The 18,536-nt window shown below is 42.5% G+C and overlaps 1 protein-coding gene across 2 annotated transcripts in view; it reads left to right on the forward strand.

Moving 5' to 3' along the window:
- Positions 1-5,770: 5,770 nt before the first annotated feature.
- The window catches only part of notch2 (notch receptor 2), a 43,289-nt gene continuing 30,523 nt past the window's right edge, over positions 5,771-18,536 (forward strand). For both annotated transcript variants that reach the window (XM_006790330.2, XM_035907619.2), the window contains exons 1-2: positions 5,771-6,110; positions 17,051-17,132. In XM_006790330.2, the coding sequence (XP_006790393.2) occupies positions 6,038-6,110; positions 17,051-17,132 (155 nt within the window). In that variant the 5' untranslated portion in view covers positions 5,771-6,037. The remainder of the gene's footprint in view (positions 6,111-17,050; positions 17,133-18,536) is intronic.

Genomic DNA, 18,536 nt, shown 5'->3' on the forward strand with positions numbered 1-18,536 from the left:
AACATTTGTTCAGATATAGTCTAAAGCAAAACGGGGGGCTGACCAATATGCATGTGTTCAAATCAGTCTAAAGGGCTAAAGTATCATTCCCAGTACATTCAGAGTACACAGAAAGGCTCGTTAAAAAGTACTGGGAAATCTGATTTCTCCAGTCAATCAAATAGTAATAGTTTGTAATGAAGTGAAAGCAGAATTCACTCTCATAACGTGCCTGCTAGTCACCTCTAAAGGCCATAATATAAAACATATTCCATCAAACTTCCCACCTCATCCCAGTCTCTTCCCCATCATCCTCTTGCCTCACACTCCCGTCTTAACCAATCAGACCAGAGGGAAGCTGCAGAGAGAGCAGCTGTACAGCAGAGGAGCGGGTCATAAAACGCAGAGGGCCGAAAGAGGAAGTAAAGGGACCTGATGAGTTATTGCCCTACAAACATACACACCGGGTCCTGGGAACCGGGAACTTCTCACAGGGGGTCAGCGTGGACCTGCTGGGCCCACTCTCCACTCCGTGTATGCTTTACCACCTTATTGTAGACCAATGACGAGCTCTCACATCTTCCCTACGATAATACTCCACGTCCATTTAGAAAAAGAGCAAACCTGTAAAAGAGTCATAAATTCTCTTTTGAGAGCATAAAATATTTATCCTGAGTGCTAAAACTGCCTTTTAGGTTTATAAAAATACGGCTTAAACAAAGACGGGAGTGGGGGGTTAAAAAAGAGGAAGCTCAGCCATGTTAAATTTAATGTCAATTAAATATTGTAGCGATTAAAAATGATTTATGATGATGTGCTGTGAGGTACACAGGTATCTCAGTCCCTTCTTGACTCTCATTCATCTCTCGGATATTATTGTGGCATGCATGCAGTCCTGAGCTGTGACTGTGAGAAAGCGATGGCCAAACTGTGAATTCCAGCCGTGCCTGCTTTTTAGTGGCTTGTGACTTTATGATGCACTTAACAGTGGAAGATATGCCACACACACTCAGTTTTGCACTCACTATAACTTTCAGCATGCCACTTCAACTCAAAAATAATATGGTCTGTGCATATTTTGTACACTCAGTGTGGAGAAAATGCCCTACAAACAAAACCCATGTTTCTTGTGAACATATGCTGTCGCAGAGTATGAGTTGGTTACTTCAGCCCGTTAGTTGGATATTAGATTAGTTTGACCCACACGCACCCCTGGGCCTGGATGACCGGGACGTGACGGATGAGGTTTGAGATTTAGGTGCCTGCGTGTCTATGTGTTCCTTCTGACATTACTGTGTGTGTCTGCGTGTCCCTGTGTGCTACGTGTTAATGCATTAGGCGACCTTGGGTGGGAGTTGCTCGGACTCAGTTTGCCCTCCCTGAGACCTCTCTCAGATCAACATATCATCAGCAGCATAACGGGTGCAGTTGTTACAGAGTCTTGGTTACAGAGGTCCAAACTTTAACTTTTATTTTCGGTTTGTTTCTGACGTTTAAAATACTTTTACATTTATAAAGGTTTCGCAGTTATGTTACATAAAAGTGATATGGTGATATCATTATTTTGGTTCAATCCCAGTGCTTCAGCGTGAGCTTAATGCAGTGTCACACAGCATTTTTATATTTTTTCCACAGCAGATTACATTCGTTTCAGTTGTACTTCCATCCGTCGCCTTTCCGAAGTGCAAACTGTAGGAGGTGTCAAAATTAACACCAACCTACACAAATACTAACATTTCAAATATTATTCCAATCTGTGCTTCTTTGTGGCTAAGATGTTAGATCCTTGCAGTTGCTCCGTGATTGCCTGCTTTTGTTTAACTCTTACTTTCTGCAACTGACAGTAAAACTATATTCATCCCAGAAGCCCCGTTTTAGAAGACTGAGGGCTGTTTGCTTTCCGCAAGTGAGAATTCATGTGCATGTGCGGTGTGTTCGGGGATGTATTTAAAATCCTATCAAAGTGCTCTAAATTTGTGTCCTACTAGTATTTCTCAAATGCATTGCAAACCCTCGTCTTTGTGAACTTGTTTCGCTGCATTAAAGAAACAGAAAAACTGTCCTTTGTGAGTTGAGCTAAATCAACTCAATAATGCTTACATATAAGGCTAATATGCCAGTTTGTCTCCGCTTTATGACTCGGGGAGTTGGGAAGAATGGTGTTATATACGTGTACTTCTGGGCAGGCAATATAAACCTTGCAGGGCCCAGATGACACTGCTGGGGCTGTTATTTTCCCACAGTGCAATATAAATAGCCTGCTAGTGTGGGGTGACGGTGAGCACGCTGGGACGCTCACGGGAGGATCCCATCCACACGCAACAGCACATTCCTGTCCACCTGGTCCTGCCAGAGCCCCAGGTCAACTTACATGATGTGTTCTCATACGCGTGCATGCATCCTTCCTCCTCACACCTTTCCTTCATCACCTGTTTCCTCACCTCTCTGCCAGCAAACCCTCTTCCTCTCGTCGGGGACTGAAGTTTCTGCCCACATCACGCTCGGCCACATCGTGACTTCGCACTCTCTGACTCTCCACCTTTGACCGCCGTGGAACGCTGTGACGCACACATTTGATCATACACACTATCTTAGTTTCTCACACAGAGCTGATCACAGAATAGCAGGTCAGCCGCTGCCAAACGCTGCACTAGTATAACTTGTTCTTCGAGACCAAAGCCGAAGACTGCTAACAGCTAAGCTGCGTGTGCTCACTAACTGATTCATCAGCTCAATGAGAAAAAATGTGAAGCCTCAGCTTTATCTTGATGAGTGGTTTAGTCAGAATAAATCGGTTTTGAGTGATTACGAGTGTTTGTGAAATTACACTTAGTATGTTGAGCTTGTCAAGATCTCCCCATCTTAAAATTTTACAACAAAATGAAGCCAGTAAAAAAACAAAAACAACTTCCACTGGTATGTTTACTTTCTCTAGGCTATCCCATGTCTCACCAAGTAAATGATTACACTGATTCCATGCTGATCTGAGACCCTTTTTGACTTACGTGAGCATTATCTGCCTCTTTGTTGACATTTTGATCATATAACCTCAAGTTCACACAGTAAAATTATTTACAATGTTTAAATATTTTGAAACCCTTCTATCAGATTTATATCTCTCTGTAAATAAGATACCATGTGGAGTCTTATCTTGTTGACCCGACGAGTGGCCAATCTCCATCAAGGAGAAATCTGAAGGATCGCTCTCATGGCTGACGATTTCATTGTAACCTTTAAGACAATATATCCACAGGTCTTTTATCGTCTGGAGGCACGCATGTCACACACGTAAAGCTGTCTGCAGGCTGTCTCTTTTATGGCAGTCAAAGTGGATCAGTCAGGTGATAATCAACCTTAAATATACCCCCTCAGCTTCTTGTCCGCTAGATCTGCTTACACTGTGAAGATGGCATTAGATAAATGATGCTTCCTGTGCAAATGTGCATGTGTCTTAACAAAGGCACAGAGGTCACGAGAGCTTCATACCTACGTTCAGGCTCATCTCAGCAAAGCCTGCACAAAATGCCAACTTGTCAACACTCTCAGCGGAGCTTACGGACTGCACTGAGGTTTAAGAGTGCTGCTCTCAATAATGTAATTACACAGTAAGTATGAAGCATATAGAAGCATCCAGAACTGACATGCAGCAACCACTTCAGCTATGCACAACTGTTGATGCAAGCAAATCAGCTGCCACAGCCGAGTAATGAAAAGCGTATCGATGCCTGCCTCTACTAATTATAGAAAGGCATCATATACACACTTCATACTATCTGCCACCATCAAACATAAAGGCAGTGTAACACTCTTCTTGAATAACAGGCACCGATTTGGTTTCACATGGCTGTCACGCTCGGGAAAGATGGCATGTTTATGGTTAAGGGGAGTGGACAAGATCACGCACAGGCTGTCCCTGGAATAATCAGTCAGGACTATCTGTCCCCTGTGCGCAGCACAGCTTTACAAGCCGACAGCTGGAGTCACCCTTGACGGATGAGTTTCAAATCGGCGTGAAGAGCCCAAACACTGATGAAAGTGGCTCTCACCAGCGTGGCAGAGCCTCGTGGCTCTGAGCCAGACTAATACTCACAAAGTTGGTCCGAAATGTGCTGCATGAAAGCTGAAGCGCTGGCAAAGTAACTACAGTCTTTTGTTGCCTGGTAAACTCTTGATAAACAAGCGACCTGAGGCTGGAGCTGCTGATTAGTTTCAGAAAATGTGGGTGGCTAAGCTTTCTTTCGCTTTTTACTGCTTTCTCTGAAATCATGCCAAACTTGTGTGTTAACGCATTCTTTTCTCAGAGTAATGGCAAGGAGAAACTAATCAGTGTTTTCTGCTTATGAGGCACAGCCACACCCTTTCTCACTCCATCCTTCCTAAATTACAGAAGCCCACATCTGGGGTGACGTCATTAGGACAACAGAGCTGCAGACAAAGTGAACCTTTCATGTGATTTATATCACTGCTAGCTTTAATGTGACATATGATATTTATAAGAAATTCTGGATTTCACTAATGGCCTTTGGTGACATAATGAAAGAAATGTGAATGCAGAAGAACCAGCAAACGTGAGACGGAGTTTGTCAATAAAAACAGCTTCTGATCAAACGGCGTGTTGTCGTGCCAACACCTGACAGCCAACCACGCATGGAGAGCAAGAGCTTGACATTGGCTGCAGCAACAAAGGCATTGTCAGTACGGACCCCTGAGGAGATCAATTTGCTCTCCTCTGGTTCCAGGCCTTTCAGCAGAGTTGAATAGAGGACAAAGGGCCGCTGGTGGCAGCAGGAGGCTCGGCAATGTTTCTCTAATGGGGTGTAAAGACAAACAAATCATTGGGATGAGACACTGCTTTGTTATTGTGATGAGCCTGTGATTTACACCTGGATCATTCCTCCTGATAGGGGATAATGAGTCTGGGATTTCTGTGATCACTAACAGGTTATAAAGCAAGTGTGATGGGCCTGTCTGAGCACGGAGGAGTGATGAAGCTTCCAAGAAAAACAAAGTTTGAAATCCCCAAAGCATTTATTGCCTTTCAAATGTTTTCCTTCTGGTAGGTAAACATGTAGGCGCCTGGTTATCTGTGTACCTGTAAAACTTGTAGCTTCTTATGGAGCTCTTTCTGTCCAATGATACTGATTTTAAATGAGCTTTAAAATTAAAATCATTTTAAACAGGCTCGTATATTTCTTTTTAAAATTCACCTTAAACGTTATGACACACATTATTAAAAGGAGGGAGGTGGCGTGCAACAAAAAGTGTTTTTGGAGCTCACTAGAAGCCACTGTTGATCCACATTCAGTCTTCGATGTTTTACCTTTAAAGTCGAGATTTCTGTTCCCCCAAAACACCTGAAAAGCGCGGAGGTGCTAAGCCCGGGCAGAACCGCAACGGTAACGAAGAGCGCTGCTTAAGTGTGGGCGTTCACAGACGTACCTGGAAAAAACGTGCAGCACCCGGGGAGGAGAAAGAAAAGAGAAGAAATCATTGAACGGGTTAATTTTGAGTCATAGCAGACTTCGAGAGAAGTAGAAAAATGAGAAAAAAAATTCCTCCGCCGCGGCGACACTGAGAGCGAAAAACATCTAAACCCTCCTGCCTTCTCGTTCCCGAGATAAAACAAATATCAAGCGACACTGTTTTCTCCCCGTGCTATAAGGAAGCTAAATTTGGATTTAAGCCCCGTGTTTTCAACGTATTTTAGTGTATTTTTAAAGCTCCGTGATAGATCCTCGCGGCGTCCGGCGGAAGGATACGTGCTGCGCTTCTTCTGCGGTCGTGCCTCGAGTAAGCGCAGAGAGGTGGAGGAGCGAGTCGCTGCCGTGTGCGACAACACAACTTTAACTTTATGTGAGTTTTAAACGGTTTTAATGAGACAGGTCGTTAAACGCGTACAGGGAAAAAAACGTGACATGTTCAGAGTCCGCGGCTGATCTCGAACGTTTGCTTTTTCCCGCCTGAGCCATCTCCTGCCAAACTTTCTGAGAAGCGACGAACCGTCCGGGGAGACAGCTCAGCTTCGGGCTGGCGACCTTATGTGGATTTTACAGAGAAAATGGAGCAGATACCCGTGTTCTCCCCGGGGAAGTCGCTGGCCTTTGTCTTCTGCTTCATCCAGGTCTCTTTAGGTAAGTTTGGCGCTGTGGCGAAACCGTGGTGTGTTTTAGTCGCCGGCCGCTTGTCATCACGTTTCGTTGCCTCTGCATCTGCGGACACACTTAGCATCTCTTTACACTAGCTAGTTAGGTGAGGTCAGTTTTAACCTGTTAACTCTTAAAAAAATAAACAAACAAAAATAAAGTTTTACTTCGGTTAGCTTTAGATCGGAGGTGAGCTATGGAAGAGGTTTTAATCGAAGTTTGAGGTGACTTGGTGGGGGTTTTCTGGGCTCCTCCGTGGCCTTCTGAGACACACGCTGGGTACCTTTTACTTTGAGTGGACTCTCCTGTGCTCATGGCCGCTGACTTTGTATTCGTTAGATTTAAAATAAAGAGAACGGCTTCACACCTCCATGTGGACCAACGTCATCCCCTGTGCCTAATTCAGAGCGTTATGGTTTGGTTAATGCGGGTACTACGGCCTAACGCACGGCTGTGTCGCACCGCTGCCCAGATGTTGAGCACCGAGCGCTGGAGAAAGAATTCAAAATGGACACTTTATCTTGTTTAGACTGCTCAATTAACAGAGTTGTGTCAGCACACACTGACGGTAATACACTTTCTGCGGTGTTGCTTTTCAGCATTTGGGGGTTAAATGTCATGTGAGTGTACAGTGCGGTTGTGTGTAAGAACTGAAAATGTTAATGAAGTTCGCAGGAATGTACGTGCAAAATACATCGATGTACATTTTTCAGTATAAATGGTAATATCAGCATCCCCTACACCTGTCTTTTAGTCAGTTTTTCCTAACCAGTAAATTCTTCTTGTTTTTTGGCCACTCGCTTATCTTTAAAAGCAGTTAAAGTCTCTCTTTATTTGGCTTAAAGCAGCAAAATGACTCTGGCTGGAGGTCTACCACAAAAATAGACAGTGATGCCGTTTTGGTTGAAACGCAGTTACCGAACTTATTACCTGCTGGTTTGGTCAAGGTGATACCCAGGTAACAACAACATAACAGTATTGGCATCGCCCAGTTTTTTTCAGGTTATATTTAAAACATTTTTTACTGTTGTTTTAGAAAACAGTAATGCTTTAAATATAACTGAAATAAGGTTTGTTGACAATGATTTGTGTATGTAAACACAGCTGCATCGTCTGGTTAAGATAAGATGCAGCTCATTGGTGAACATCACAGGGATGTGGCTGGGGTTAGATGGGTTTACCTTCATTCTGAGCTCTTCTGTGGTTATGTTTTGCATCTATAGATGACCCTGATCCTTGACCTTTGGTGTTTCTTTTTTTTAATGAATGTAGTTTTGTCATTACTGGAGTGTGTTTCTGGGCTTTTACTGTGATGTGTGTGTTCTTTTTTTCTTCTTTGCTTAGTTAGTTTCAGTGGTGGCTCCGAGAGCCATGAAAATACAAAATAACCTGCCGGCCTTTGTACTCTTTTTACATCCTTTACATAAAGAGAGTACAAAGGCAGGGGAATTGATTTCTGTCCCACATGTTTTTCTAACCTTTCAGCCCAGAGCTCCAACCCTGCTCTTCTCTCTCACGGTTTTTTATGGATTATAGGTGACTTGTGAACAGTGAAGTTACACAAAAGGAAGACAGACAATGTAAAAGTGCTGCAGGCAGTGCAAGGAGAAGCACAGGAATGTTGTTGGTGTTTGACATTCCTCCCTCCCTCTCTGTTTCTCCCTCCCTCTCTCTCACACGCTGTTTGCACCACAGTCAATCGTCCTCGTTTTTGATCTCGTTTCTTGCCAGTAATGAAGCTTCATAATGTCTGGATGCTGTCTTTGCCGCATCCTTTGATGCGTGCAAGTCAGCTATTCATGTGACAGGATGACACGTTAAAAGATTTTGATCGCCTCGATAGCACGAAGGTGGTTTCAGGTTAGTTAATTCACAATGAAAGCCTGCCAAACGTTTGTGGGTTGAGAGCTTTTAATGAGAAGCGGGAGAGCACGAATCAGAGCTCAGTCTGGGGAAAGGCGCAAAGGTTTGACCTTATTCTCTGTCGGGGCCAGAGAGTTCTCATTCTCGAGGAAGCGTAGGTGCCGGTGTTGTGGCACACGACACAGTGTTGCCCCTGTGCTGCGGGCATGTGGATGGTTGCAAATGCTTGCCCAGTGCAAACGGCAGACTGCTACTATGCGTGTGCGTATCTATTTGCGTGTGCGTTTGTATTGTATTGTACATACACGCTGACAAAGAGCAGCGATTGTACCACCCGCGGTTTACTTGCATCTGACCCAAGCTGCCGCCTGGTGTGAAATATGATTTATCTGCAGCAGCCTGTGCCCAGTGCAGGGAAGACAAAGATGTTTATTGACCAGCCCACAGCTTTTCATTATTTGCTAATCTCCTGCCCTGCATACTCACTGTAGTCGTGTTACTAATAAAGTGAATTGAAGCATCCTGTCGGTGACACAATCCAACTTTCTCACACAGTCTCAGTAAGCTAAATTTGCTATCGCTTTATTGTGGTCATATTTCAGATTGCATACAGTTAAGTTAGTCATGTAGCTACACAGCTCTTCCTCGTGTGTTTTGCCTCCACGTTATTTGTTTATTGTAGTAGTAAAAAAAATTGGATAACCACACATGTCGGTGGGAACTTCTGAGGGCACTGTCTTCCGCATATATTTGGTTTTGCATTTACATGCACGAATGCAGTGAATGTGGCCTCTCTCTCTCTAGTTACCTTTCCAAAGAATAGATGTAAATCTATAGACTTGGTGTGGTTATGGTCTTGAAGTTGGTTAGCAGTCAAGATGAAAGTCCTAGTTATGGGCTTGACACTATTGTTCTGCGCACTGCTCAAACCACCAATTCCTACTAAACCAGTTTTGTCTGAGTGACTTTGATCCACACACATTAAATACACTTCAGGCAAAAACCAGAATGAAGCTTTGTGCACGCCCTACATGAACCACATGCACCATTACTATAGCAGGCAGAGTTTGTGCCTCTGAAAGTCGAGGGGATTACAAAGCGTTGTGTCTGCACTGTTGAGCAGGTTAGCAAATTAACAGGGAATTATTGCGGCCTGCATTCCTTGGCCAATGCGGCCCCGTAATCCTGGAGACAGGCAGGCAGGGCGCATGGAGTAATGAACCAAGCGTTGCACGTCAGACCGGAGGCAGCGGGAAACTACATGGAAAAGCTCAGAAAGAAATGCTTTGCCGTAACGGGCCACAGTATTAGGTTCAGTCCTGTGTTTAATATTCAGTTAATCAGAAACTTGTTACTGTGATTGCTTCCAGTGTTCAGTTTGTGAATTCTCCTCCAGCACGATTGATAGTCTAGCAGTGCTGTAGCGAGTCATCAACTGCAGGTAACTGTTATCTTTACACCTATGCACTAATTACATGAAAAAAACCCAGTTTTACTTCTGAAATGGGAGACGGCGTTAACCAAAATTCACCTTGAGTTATTGAACACCAATGGAGTGTTTAGGTCACGGTCTGAGCTAAACATGCACTACAGTTTAAAAAAAAAAAAAACTGACATAAGGAACAGCACCAGCAGAACTGCTCATAACTAATTAAACAGAGCCAGCATCTTTACCACATTACTACACATGGCACGGGTAACTTGTGCGTTAGTGAAGGCACCATTAATGCTGATTGATGTACAGGTTCACCGCACAGCCTGCATCTATTTTCAGGAAAAGCTTTGCGTGTTTCAGCGAGACGGTGCCAAACCACATCTTTTGAGTTTTCCAGGAGCCTTACTCTGTAGTACCAGAGTCCAGACCCATCACATATTGAAAACATCTGGTACATCAGGAAACCAAAAGTAACGAAGGATGTCTCAAACAGATGAGCGATTTAAGTATGGGAAACATTTTGCTTTCAAACCTTCAGAAATCAGGCTGCTCACTTTGCACTCTCTCAACCTGGTGCTGGAATCACATAGTAAGCAGCATATTTTTTTAGAAAAATACCTAATTAAACAAAATGCAGATTTTCTCATTTAAAGATTAGCTTTAAAATAACTTAAAATATACATTTACTATATGATAATTTTGCACACAGTGGTAGAAGTAGGGAAGCAAGGTCAGATTGTTTTCCATTAGATTCTGAACGATCGAGGGAAAGTCCCTAAATTGGTCTTGTCTGGATTACTCTCCTTGTTTCTTTCTTTCTCTTTTCCCTTCAAAACACACACACACGCTGAGAAAGCGATCCAGCACTGTATCCTGCTGTCCAGCTGTACAAAAACACCTCGGCCCTGCTCCGTATGCTCAGTTGAGGCTCGTCCAACTTTTCCAGGCAGTAAAAAGCAGCGAGGCAGTTGGTTGGTCAGTGGGATAATTACTGAATCATTTTTTCCCTCTATATCTTGACCTCAGTCAGGATTTTTGTCCTCCATCTTAACCTAATTTTCTTCAATTAAAGCAAATGACTACTTTTAATGCTTTGTGCTAGTCGGTGGTTCACCCATGCGTTTCTAATGAATGGGTTCATAAAATATTTTCAGTGATTTAACAGACTGCAGTGAAAGTTTTGGGACAGCTGGTGTGGTCAGAGTTGCAAAAAACAATGCTCTGGATTTAGTCCTCGATAGTTTATTACAGATAGCCTTGCGTTTAAATGTGCCGTGATCTCTCCTGATAGAATACACAAGATCAGCTCCAGACATCCCAGTTAATCATGTTACCGTGTCTTCCTGTATGACACCACCCTCAGTCTAAAGGGGACCTGGAAGACTTGAGCCTTGAAGCCCGTGCTTGGTCTGCGTGCTCGCTATCGCCACTGTTTGTGTGGGCCAGTAAAGCTTCCCTAAGGGTAACAGTGTTTAGTTTGTGCTTTGTCTCCCACCGCACATGCTGAGCTAAGGGTATTTTATTGCACGTTACCATGACAACTGCTTGGCCTGCTGGATATGGAGGCTTGTACAGCAATTCCAGGAAATGGGGTTACTTCCTCACTCAGCGCGAACAACTTCCTGCCCTCGGCTGTATGGGTATTTGCCCGTACTCTGGGACACTCGTTCGTGTGGTGTCTTTGTCTGCAGTTTCATAATTACTTCCCCATATCAATCCACAGCTATTAGCTCAAACTCCGTCTCGTCTCCTCTCCCTCCCTCCGTCTCACTACCTATTCGTCTTCTTTTTCTTCCTTCTTCTCATACGAGCTCTTTAGGGACCTGTTATCGTGACTTATAAAGTGAGCACCACTAGCCAGACTCCACTTGGACTGTGGTTTCAGGCTTTTCTTTACATAGATTTTTATTACATTTAAGTCTCAACATTTTTAGCTTTTAGGGCTTTCACATGAAAATATAGGAAGCTTAAAAGAACACATCGGTTTGAGAATTTCCACAAGTGCATTCTGAACTCGACAGCCTGCTGGACATAACCACTGAGAAATGTCTTGTTTAACATGTTTTAGACGTGTGGTATAAGCTGTGCAGAGCATAAAGGTTGATTGTGATTGCTCAGTGTCCTGCTTGTACAGTCTGTCTTACTTTTCTGTCTTTTCCTTATCAGCAGCAGTGTGTCTACAAAGCTCCTCTGTTAGGTTGCCACATAGTGTGTGGTGTGATATGGGGAGAGTGTATCAACCGCACATCACACCAGTGCGAGTGTCACTTTCACCCCTGAACTACATGCTGTCACAGTAATAGACGGGCATTTTGATTTCGACTGCGACTGTCTGCTGTGGGAGTTGCTCAGCTCACTTAAAAAAAAATATATCCAAAAGCAGTTGTTTTGGAGAATGTCCTGATGGCATTAATATCTGTATATTAATATATTATTATCTTACATTTCTACTTTTCTAATATATTTGAGACATTGTTCTGTGTTTCAAGCATTTTCACTATTTCCAGATCCAGAAGTGAGATTTCTCTCTTGGAGGCTGTGTTACACATTGTGTGACCACAGCTCATAGTGGCATTCTCATGTTCAAAAAGTTTGTGACACTTCCACCAGAGTCGAGCCAGAGTCACCAATGCTGGTGATTGCTGCCACTGTAATAAGCCCCGATTGTATCACTGCTCCCTCGGCCACTGTTGTGTTTATGTCTGACTCTTCACCATCGTGACTGCTGTCACCGTGACAGAATGCTGCCAGTGCCTGAAAAAGGCTTTTAACAGACTAATTAGTGTCATCTGAAGGTGACAATAATACTAAAAGACGACTGTGTCAGCAATGATGAGCTTGCCTTTTCTCAGCACCCTAAGTACATTGAAAACTCTAAAAGTGCGGTGCAGTTTTAAAGGCAAGAGTTTTCTTATTTTAGAACATAGCAGCACACAGATTTACTGGTACAGGGCCAACTTTAAAAAACCTGACAGCTGACAGAGTTATATTACATCATGACATCAGGTAATTGTGAAATCGTTTTATTTCCATCCTGTTTACCACTATAATCACATCTGGTTCAATTATGGATGAGCTCCTTTCATGGTTGATAAAAGCCTCTAAAATCCACAAACCTGGCTTTTATCTACCCCGTGAAAGGGCACAAGTAGCTGTTTTTCCCAGGTTAAGTGAATTTGTAGTATTCTGTGGGTATTTATTAGCCTCTCTTTTGACTGTTACTGATGAAAACCGGATGCCTGGATCAACATGCAAATGTTTTCGCTGCAGCACTGCATGTGCTCAACTAGAGTGTGCACAAAATACCAAGAGATGATAATTGATTTGCAAAAGGCAACAGGTAAATGATGTTATCGTGTTTTTTGAACCAGTGGAAGAATTACTTAGATTTAGCAAAGCTAAACCAGACCAGAATCCAGGTCTGTTCAAAGAATTCAATTGAATAAGTTTCAGTTCACAGTAACAACATCCAGAGTGCACATTACCCTTTGAGACAGCTGGCACTGCTGTTGAGAAATCAGCTTTGTTCTTTAGGCTGAAATGTTTGAAATGGCTAACACCAACAACTTAGGAGGCTAACATAATGTAATTGTAGCATTAGCAGGCTACTCTGTAACACGCGATAACATTTAAGTCTACCTTTTGAAACAACTTTTTAAGAAAGGAGTTTGGATAGTACTGACTACTATTAGGTAATAATACTATATTTCTGGTATTGTGCCATTCCAATAACAGATCCAATTTACAAGTTTAAATAAGGCCGTACTGTGTGCTGCACATAATACAATGAAAGCCAAAATAAATGTTCTCTATGCAACTTATTTCTGTGCAGCCTCCTACAGTTTTGAGTGTGCAATGATGTTAACATGCTCAAAGCATGAGGACAGTCTAAAGAATAATCTTCACAAAGGCACCTGTACAGAGTCAGCTTCCATCACCAGGGATCACTCACAACTCTGTTTCAGTCTTATCACGCTGCACAGTCTATAAATCTGCTTTTGTACTCACTCATGCTTTGCCGTCTTCTTTAAACACAAACACACACACACACACACACACACACACACACACACACACACACAGTTTGAAGATAAGGTAGCAGCAAGTGAGAAAACGAACAAGGGCTTTTGTTCCAAGGATCCAAATAATCACGAGCATTCAGTCAGGTAACTTGTGTGTTCCTTCACAGCTCACCACATCTGGTGGTAGTTTCACTGTTGACTTTGTCGATCGAGTCTTATCAAGGCTCTCATTCCTGGGAAATGTTCCTGTCCATGGATCATTGATAGTAAAGTGTGAGAACAACTAGGTGGAAGGGATACAATGTTACCAGTCTGGATTACAATACACTCATCAGTCATATGAATGTGTGTGAACCAATTGTTTTTATTTTGGAAAAACAGATTGCTAAACTGTTTTCCAACCTTCCCGTCTGGGAATTGGTAACCTGTGTAGCGTCGGGTAATTCAGCTCTGTGTGTGTGTGTGTATGTGTGCGCTTTTTAAAATGGCGTAATAAGAGGCAGGCTGTCCCAAATCTGGTAAGATCATTGCATCTGGCATTACGACAGCTTGTATGGGAAGCTCGTCAAACCAGTCGGGGGATGAGAGCACAGTTTTCCGGTCTTTGCTCTCATGCTTCCATTCTTTCATTCCATCTGCCTTCATACACCCGTCTTCTCAGCTCATCATCCTCTATTCACTCAACTAAAGAACTCACCAGCAAAACACAGTAAAGCTATCTGCTAGAGGACTAGTATCCGGTGTTAGCGAAGTGGAAATCTTTGTAATCATTTCTATAAAAGCAGATAAAACATGACTTTTACCTGACATTATGACTTAAAAGTGATCAAAACAGGAAAAAAAACCCTACGGTCACATGTCTTAACCACATAAGTGTGGATTATCTTCATTGTGTTAATATGTATGCATGATTTTTAACCAGGGCAAGCGCAGATGCTGTGTGTCAACAGAAGTGGTCCCAAAATAGCACGATATAGTCTGTGGTCTGTCATACAGCAACAGCAGTCTGATATCAACTCACACTGAAGTGCAGTGGATGCCTGTGCAAATGTGCATATCGTGGGTAGCATGTGTGTGTGCATGCCTGCTGGGATTATAAATTTCACTGTGGTTTATGTACGATATCCCCGTGTCTAATGTGCTATGTCCATCACCCTCACTCTGAAGCATAAGTCTCCTGGACCAGACAGTGAATACACAGCACTTTTCAAATAAGCTGTGTGCAAATTTATCAATAAAATAATCATAATAAACAGGATTAGCTGTCATTACTGCCCTCGTGGCTTTTTAACTTGAGTGACACTGTGATTAATCTAGACTCAGGAAATAACACCACTGCTGAGCGCACTTCCTGTAATGCAATGACTGTTTTGTGAAGACATTGTTGGCGTTTCTTCTAAATCAGCTGACCTACCCTCAGTTTTGTAAAAAGAGCTCTGTTCTGCAGAGTGGGGATGCATCGTATAACCACCAAACATGTGAGACTATAAATGAAGCAAAGTGCTAAGAAACATTTATACAAGTGCTTCTAATAATTTATGACAGTTCTGCTTTATTAATTACAGATGTTAAACAATGGCCTCCTTGATTTAGCTAGCATATCACATTTACAAATAAAGACAGAGAACACCACACTTCTGTCTGGCATGTTGGGCTGCCGTGGTGTGCATGAAGACCTCCTCAGCCATGTGTCTTTGGCGGCTCGAAGGCTGCACAATGGCTGATGTGTCTGGTTATGAGTGTCTCACTAGTGTGGAAAGAGATGGTCTTTGTTATCTTCATCAACGCTCATTTTTGTGTGTCTGTGACCATTGCCTGATTTCAGACTGCCTCCGCATAGCTGGAGAGATGAGTTGTGAGCCCCCCGCCTTATGTCTCTGTAGCAGGGCAGGAAGGAAAAAAATTGCAGTTCTGCTTGGAGGGTTTCCCTCACAGGGGAGAGTGTGCGTCTGTGGTGGTGTTACCATTTAATGGGGAGAAACCTGAACGAGTTTTAAATACTCACTTTTGAATTTCAAACAGTGCGAGCGAAGCCGGGGTTCCCCACCTTTGAGGAACATTTGAGTCATTTAACAATGCTACTTCTTTGATGTGCACGAAAATATTTTTCGCTTTCATGTCATTTATTTATTTCTGTATTTAGACACAGTCATAAACAAGAAGTCATGAATGAAATTATGTACAGCAATCCCATCATTGTACCAACACATTTGAAAGACAAGGACTTATAGCAGTACAGCTAATTTGTTAACTTGTTTTTTCTCAAAGTTGTGATAGTTATGGTATTAATGGAAAATTCTTGACACTTTTAGAGTACATCTGGGTCAGCTTCTTAAAAATACCCCCATAGAAGGGGAGTGGACACTCCTCGACGGAGTGGGTTTGCCTCAACCATTAGACGTGGGTGGTTATGGTAAGAGGTGGCACTGGGACGACCTCAGTGAGTCCAGCCAACGCCTAGTCATGTTTTTGAGTGATTCCTTCCTCAAAAAAAAAAAAAAGAGACATTAAGTCATTTAAAAAACAAACAAACCAAAAAAAACCAAAACCCCAAAACGCTGCCATGGTGGCAGGTCATTTTGTGCTGTCAAGATGAAAACTGAAATGTTAGGATGCTTACTGAGTAGTATGCTAATGTTACAGTTACATTATGTTTGTATAAAGGCCAAGGTACAAAAATGATTTCACAGCAGCAGTGCCAGCCTTCTCAAACAAAATGATAACATAAGCAGGATAACACTGTAATGTTTTTACTGTGAAATTGCTCAATTTGAATTCTTTGAATGGAACCTCTATGTTGATCCTTGCTTCATTTAATTGGAAGAATTGCCTCCCATGGTCCAAAAAAACCAGAATCACATTGTTTTGCAAACCGGTTATTCCTCGGTCACCCCCATCCCCTCACATACAAAGTATTTCTGACTCTCTCATCAATGACTCAGAGGAGAGTTATGAGTGCATATGCTGCCTGGAGTGGCGGTCCCCAACCTTTTTTGTGCCTCGGTTTAATGTCAGGCAATATTTTCACAGACCGGCCTTTAAGGTGTCGCAGATAAATACAACAAAATAAAATGATACGACCAAGACAAAAACTGTGGTATTTTGTAAATATAATAATAAATGCGAATTCACTGTGAAATTGTGTACCCTTATTCACCGCGTCCTCCTAAAATGCACCAACAACATTGAGAGTAACATCCACCTTTCTGCCCCTTAATGCTCTCTGGATGCTATGGTAACGTGTAAATATTTCTTTCAAAATAAGACACACAGACTTACCGACCGGTACCGGACCTAGAGTACCAGTACCATATCTGGGGATAGGACTCTGGGGTTTGTGGGAAACTGAGGATTAGACATTTTTCTCCTTTACCTGGCAAGATTTTAGAACATTTATTTTCAGCCTATACATATGTTCGCATTTCACTGAGAAAACTGTTACTACTCTTTACTCTTAAAAATTATGAAGATGTTGCACATCCATGATAGATGACAACACAGATTGGTTTATAAGTGGATGGTCTGGCGTAGCATTGGCATTTATTTAGAAAGTGTTGTGGATATGAAGTGCCTTTCTGGTCTTAAAACTCTGCTCTTGTCTCTTGCAGCCCTGCAGTGTGTGGATGATAAGGCACCTTGTGTAAACAACGCTACATGCCTGAAATTCAGCAATGGCACTGAGTACTGCAGGTAAGATCCACTGGCCGGGCCTGCAACCAAACACAGCTACACCTTTAGTTTAAGTCATGCTGCACACACTTTAACAACACTCAACAAAAAGCGTGAGCACAGCAGTAGACATGCCTCATAAGGGGGGACTGTTGGATGTGAAAGCCAAGGCAGGAAAAAAGGGGGTTTTAGATCAACCCCAGCCTATTCATGGGACCATGAGGTTTTGCTCAGACACGACTGGGGGAATAAAAGACCGCTCTGTCTGACAAAGTACTGGGAACAATACCAACACACACATTTCCACCTCCAAGATTTTATTTCTGGGACATTTCAGGGGTTTTGTTACTCTCTCTTGTGTTTCTGTAGAATTGATCGCTCCAGACTCTGCCAACACATTTTACTGCACACCTTTCTTTTTTTTTTTTCTTTTTTTTTTTTGATTTGAGTGGGATGTCAAGGTTGGTAACATTTTTATTACAGGAGAATAATGAGGACAAAAAAATTTAACTGAAGCTTGAAACGACCTGTGAATGAGTCTCCTCGTAGCCGTGGTGTAATCAGACCAGAGAAAGGCCCACAACGTAAAGGAGTCCAGTGGGCCGCTTGAGCTAAGCCTTCCACTTTCTGACAGCATAGGGTAGTTTGTAATTAAGACTGTGTAGTCTTTTTAATTGCATTGCCACTCCCAAGCCAAATTCCAAACACACATGCACCATCGCTGGTTCTTGAAGCTGATCATATTTCATTAAATGTGATGAGAATCCTGCTGTGCGTCTGTTCCCAGAGTTTGTGGAATTTAAACACTGCTACTTGTGCAAGAAGGGACGACAACAAAAGCAACATTCCTTAATGTGTTTGACCTTTTTTTCCTGTCTGCTTCAAGGACAGATACACATTATTGCACAGGTGCCAATCTCTGTGTACACTAGTTTGTTAGTGCTTTGTGTTAATGAGAAAAGAGACACATGCAGAGGGGATGTGAGGAGATATTGCTACATTGAAATATTATCTAACATCTAAAGACAGGCTGTTTTTAGTTTTACAGATATTTCTCAGATGGAGGAAGAACATCTAGATCGTGGTGGTCAGTGGATTTTTACAAACTAGGCTTAGAAAACAAAACAAACCAACTTTAGAACTGTCGTTAATATGCACAGAGGGTAATACGGCTTCATTTAATTTGACCTTTCTGCTGCTTTTCATTGGCATGTGTATCTTAAATCATTTGCAGTCTTTTAAGGCTTGACCACATCCTTTTAGGTTTTATTTTTATGATACTGTTTATTACTTTACTGCTATTTAACTGTGGTTGCAGGTTATAATATTTGCATTTTTACGTTTCTTCTACAACTTGATTCACCATTACTCCTCAGCTAAGTTTCTCCTTTCCTAACCACAAAGTTGGTATTCTTTCCTCTGAGT

Source organism: Neolamprologus brichardi, chromosome 23 (assembly GCF_056152115.1).
Source record: "Neolamprologus brichardi isolate AB-2024 chromosome 23, ASM5615211v1, whole genome shotgun sequence".
NCBI classification, from domain to species: Eukaryota; Metazoa; Chordata; class Actinopteri; order Cichliformes; family Cichlidae; genus Neolamprologus; species Neolamprologus brichardi.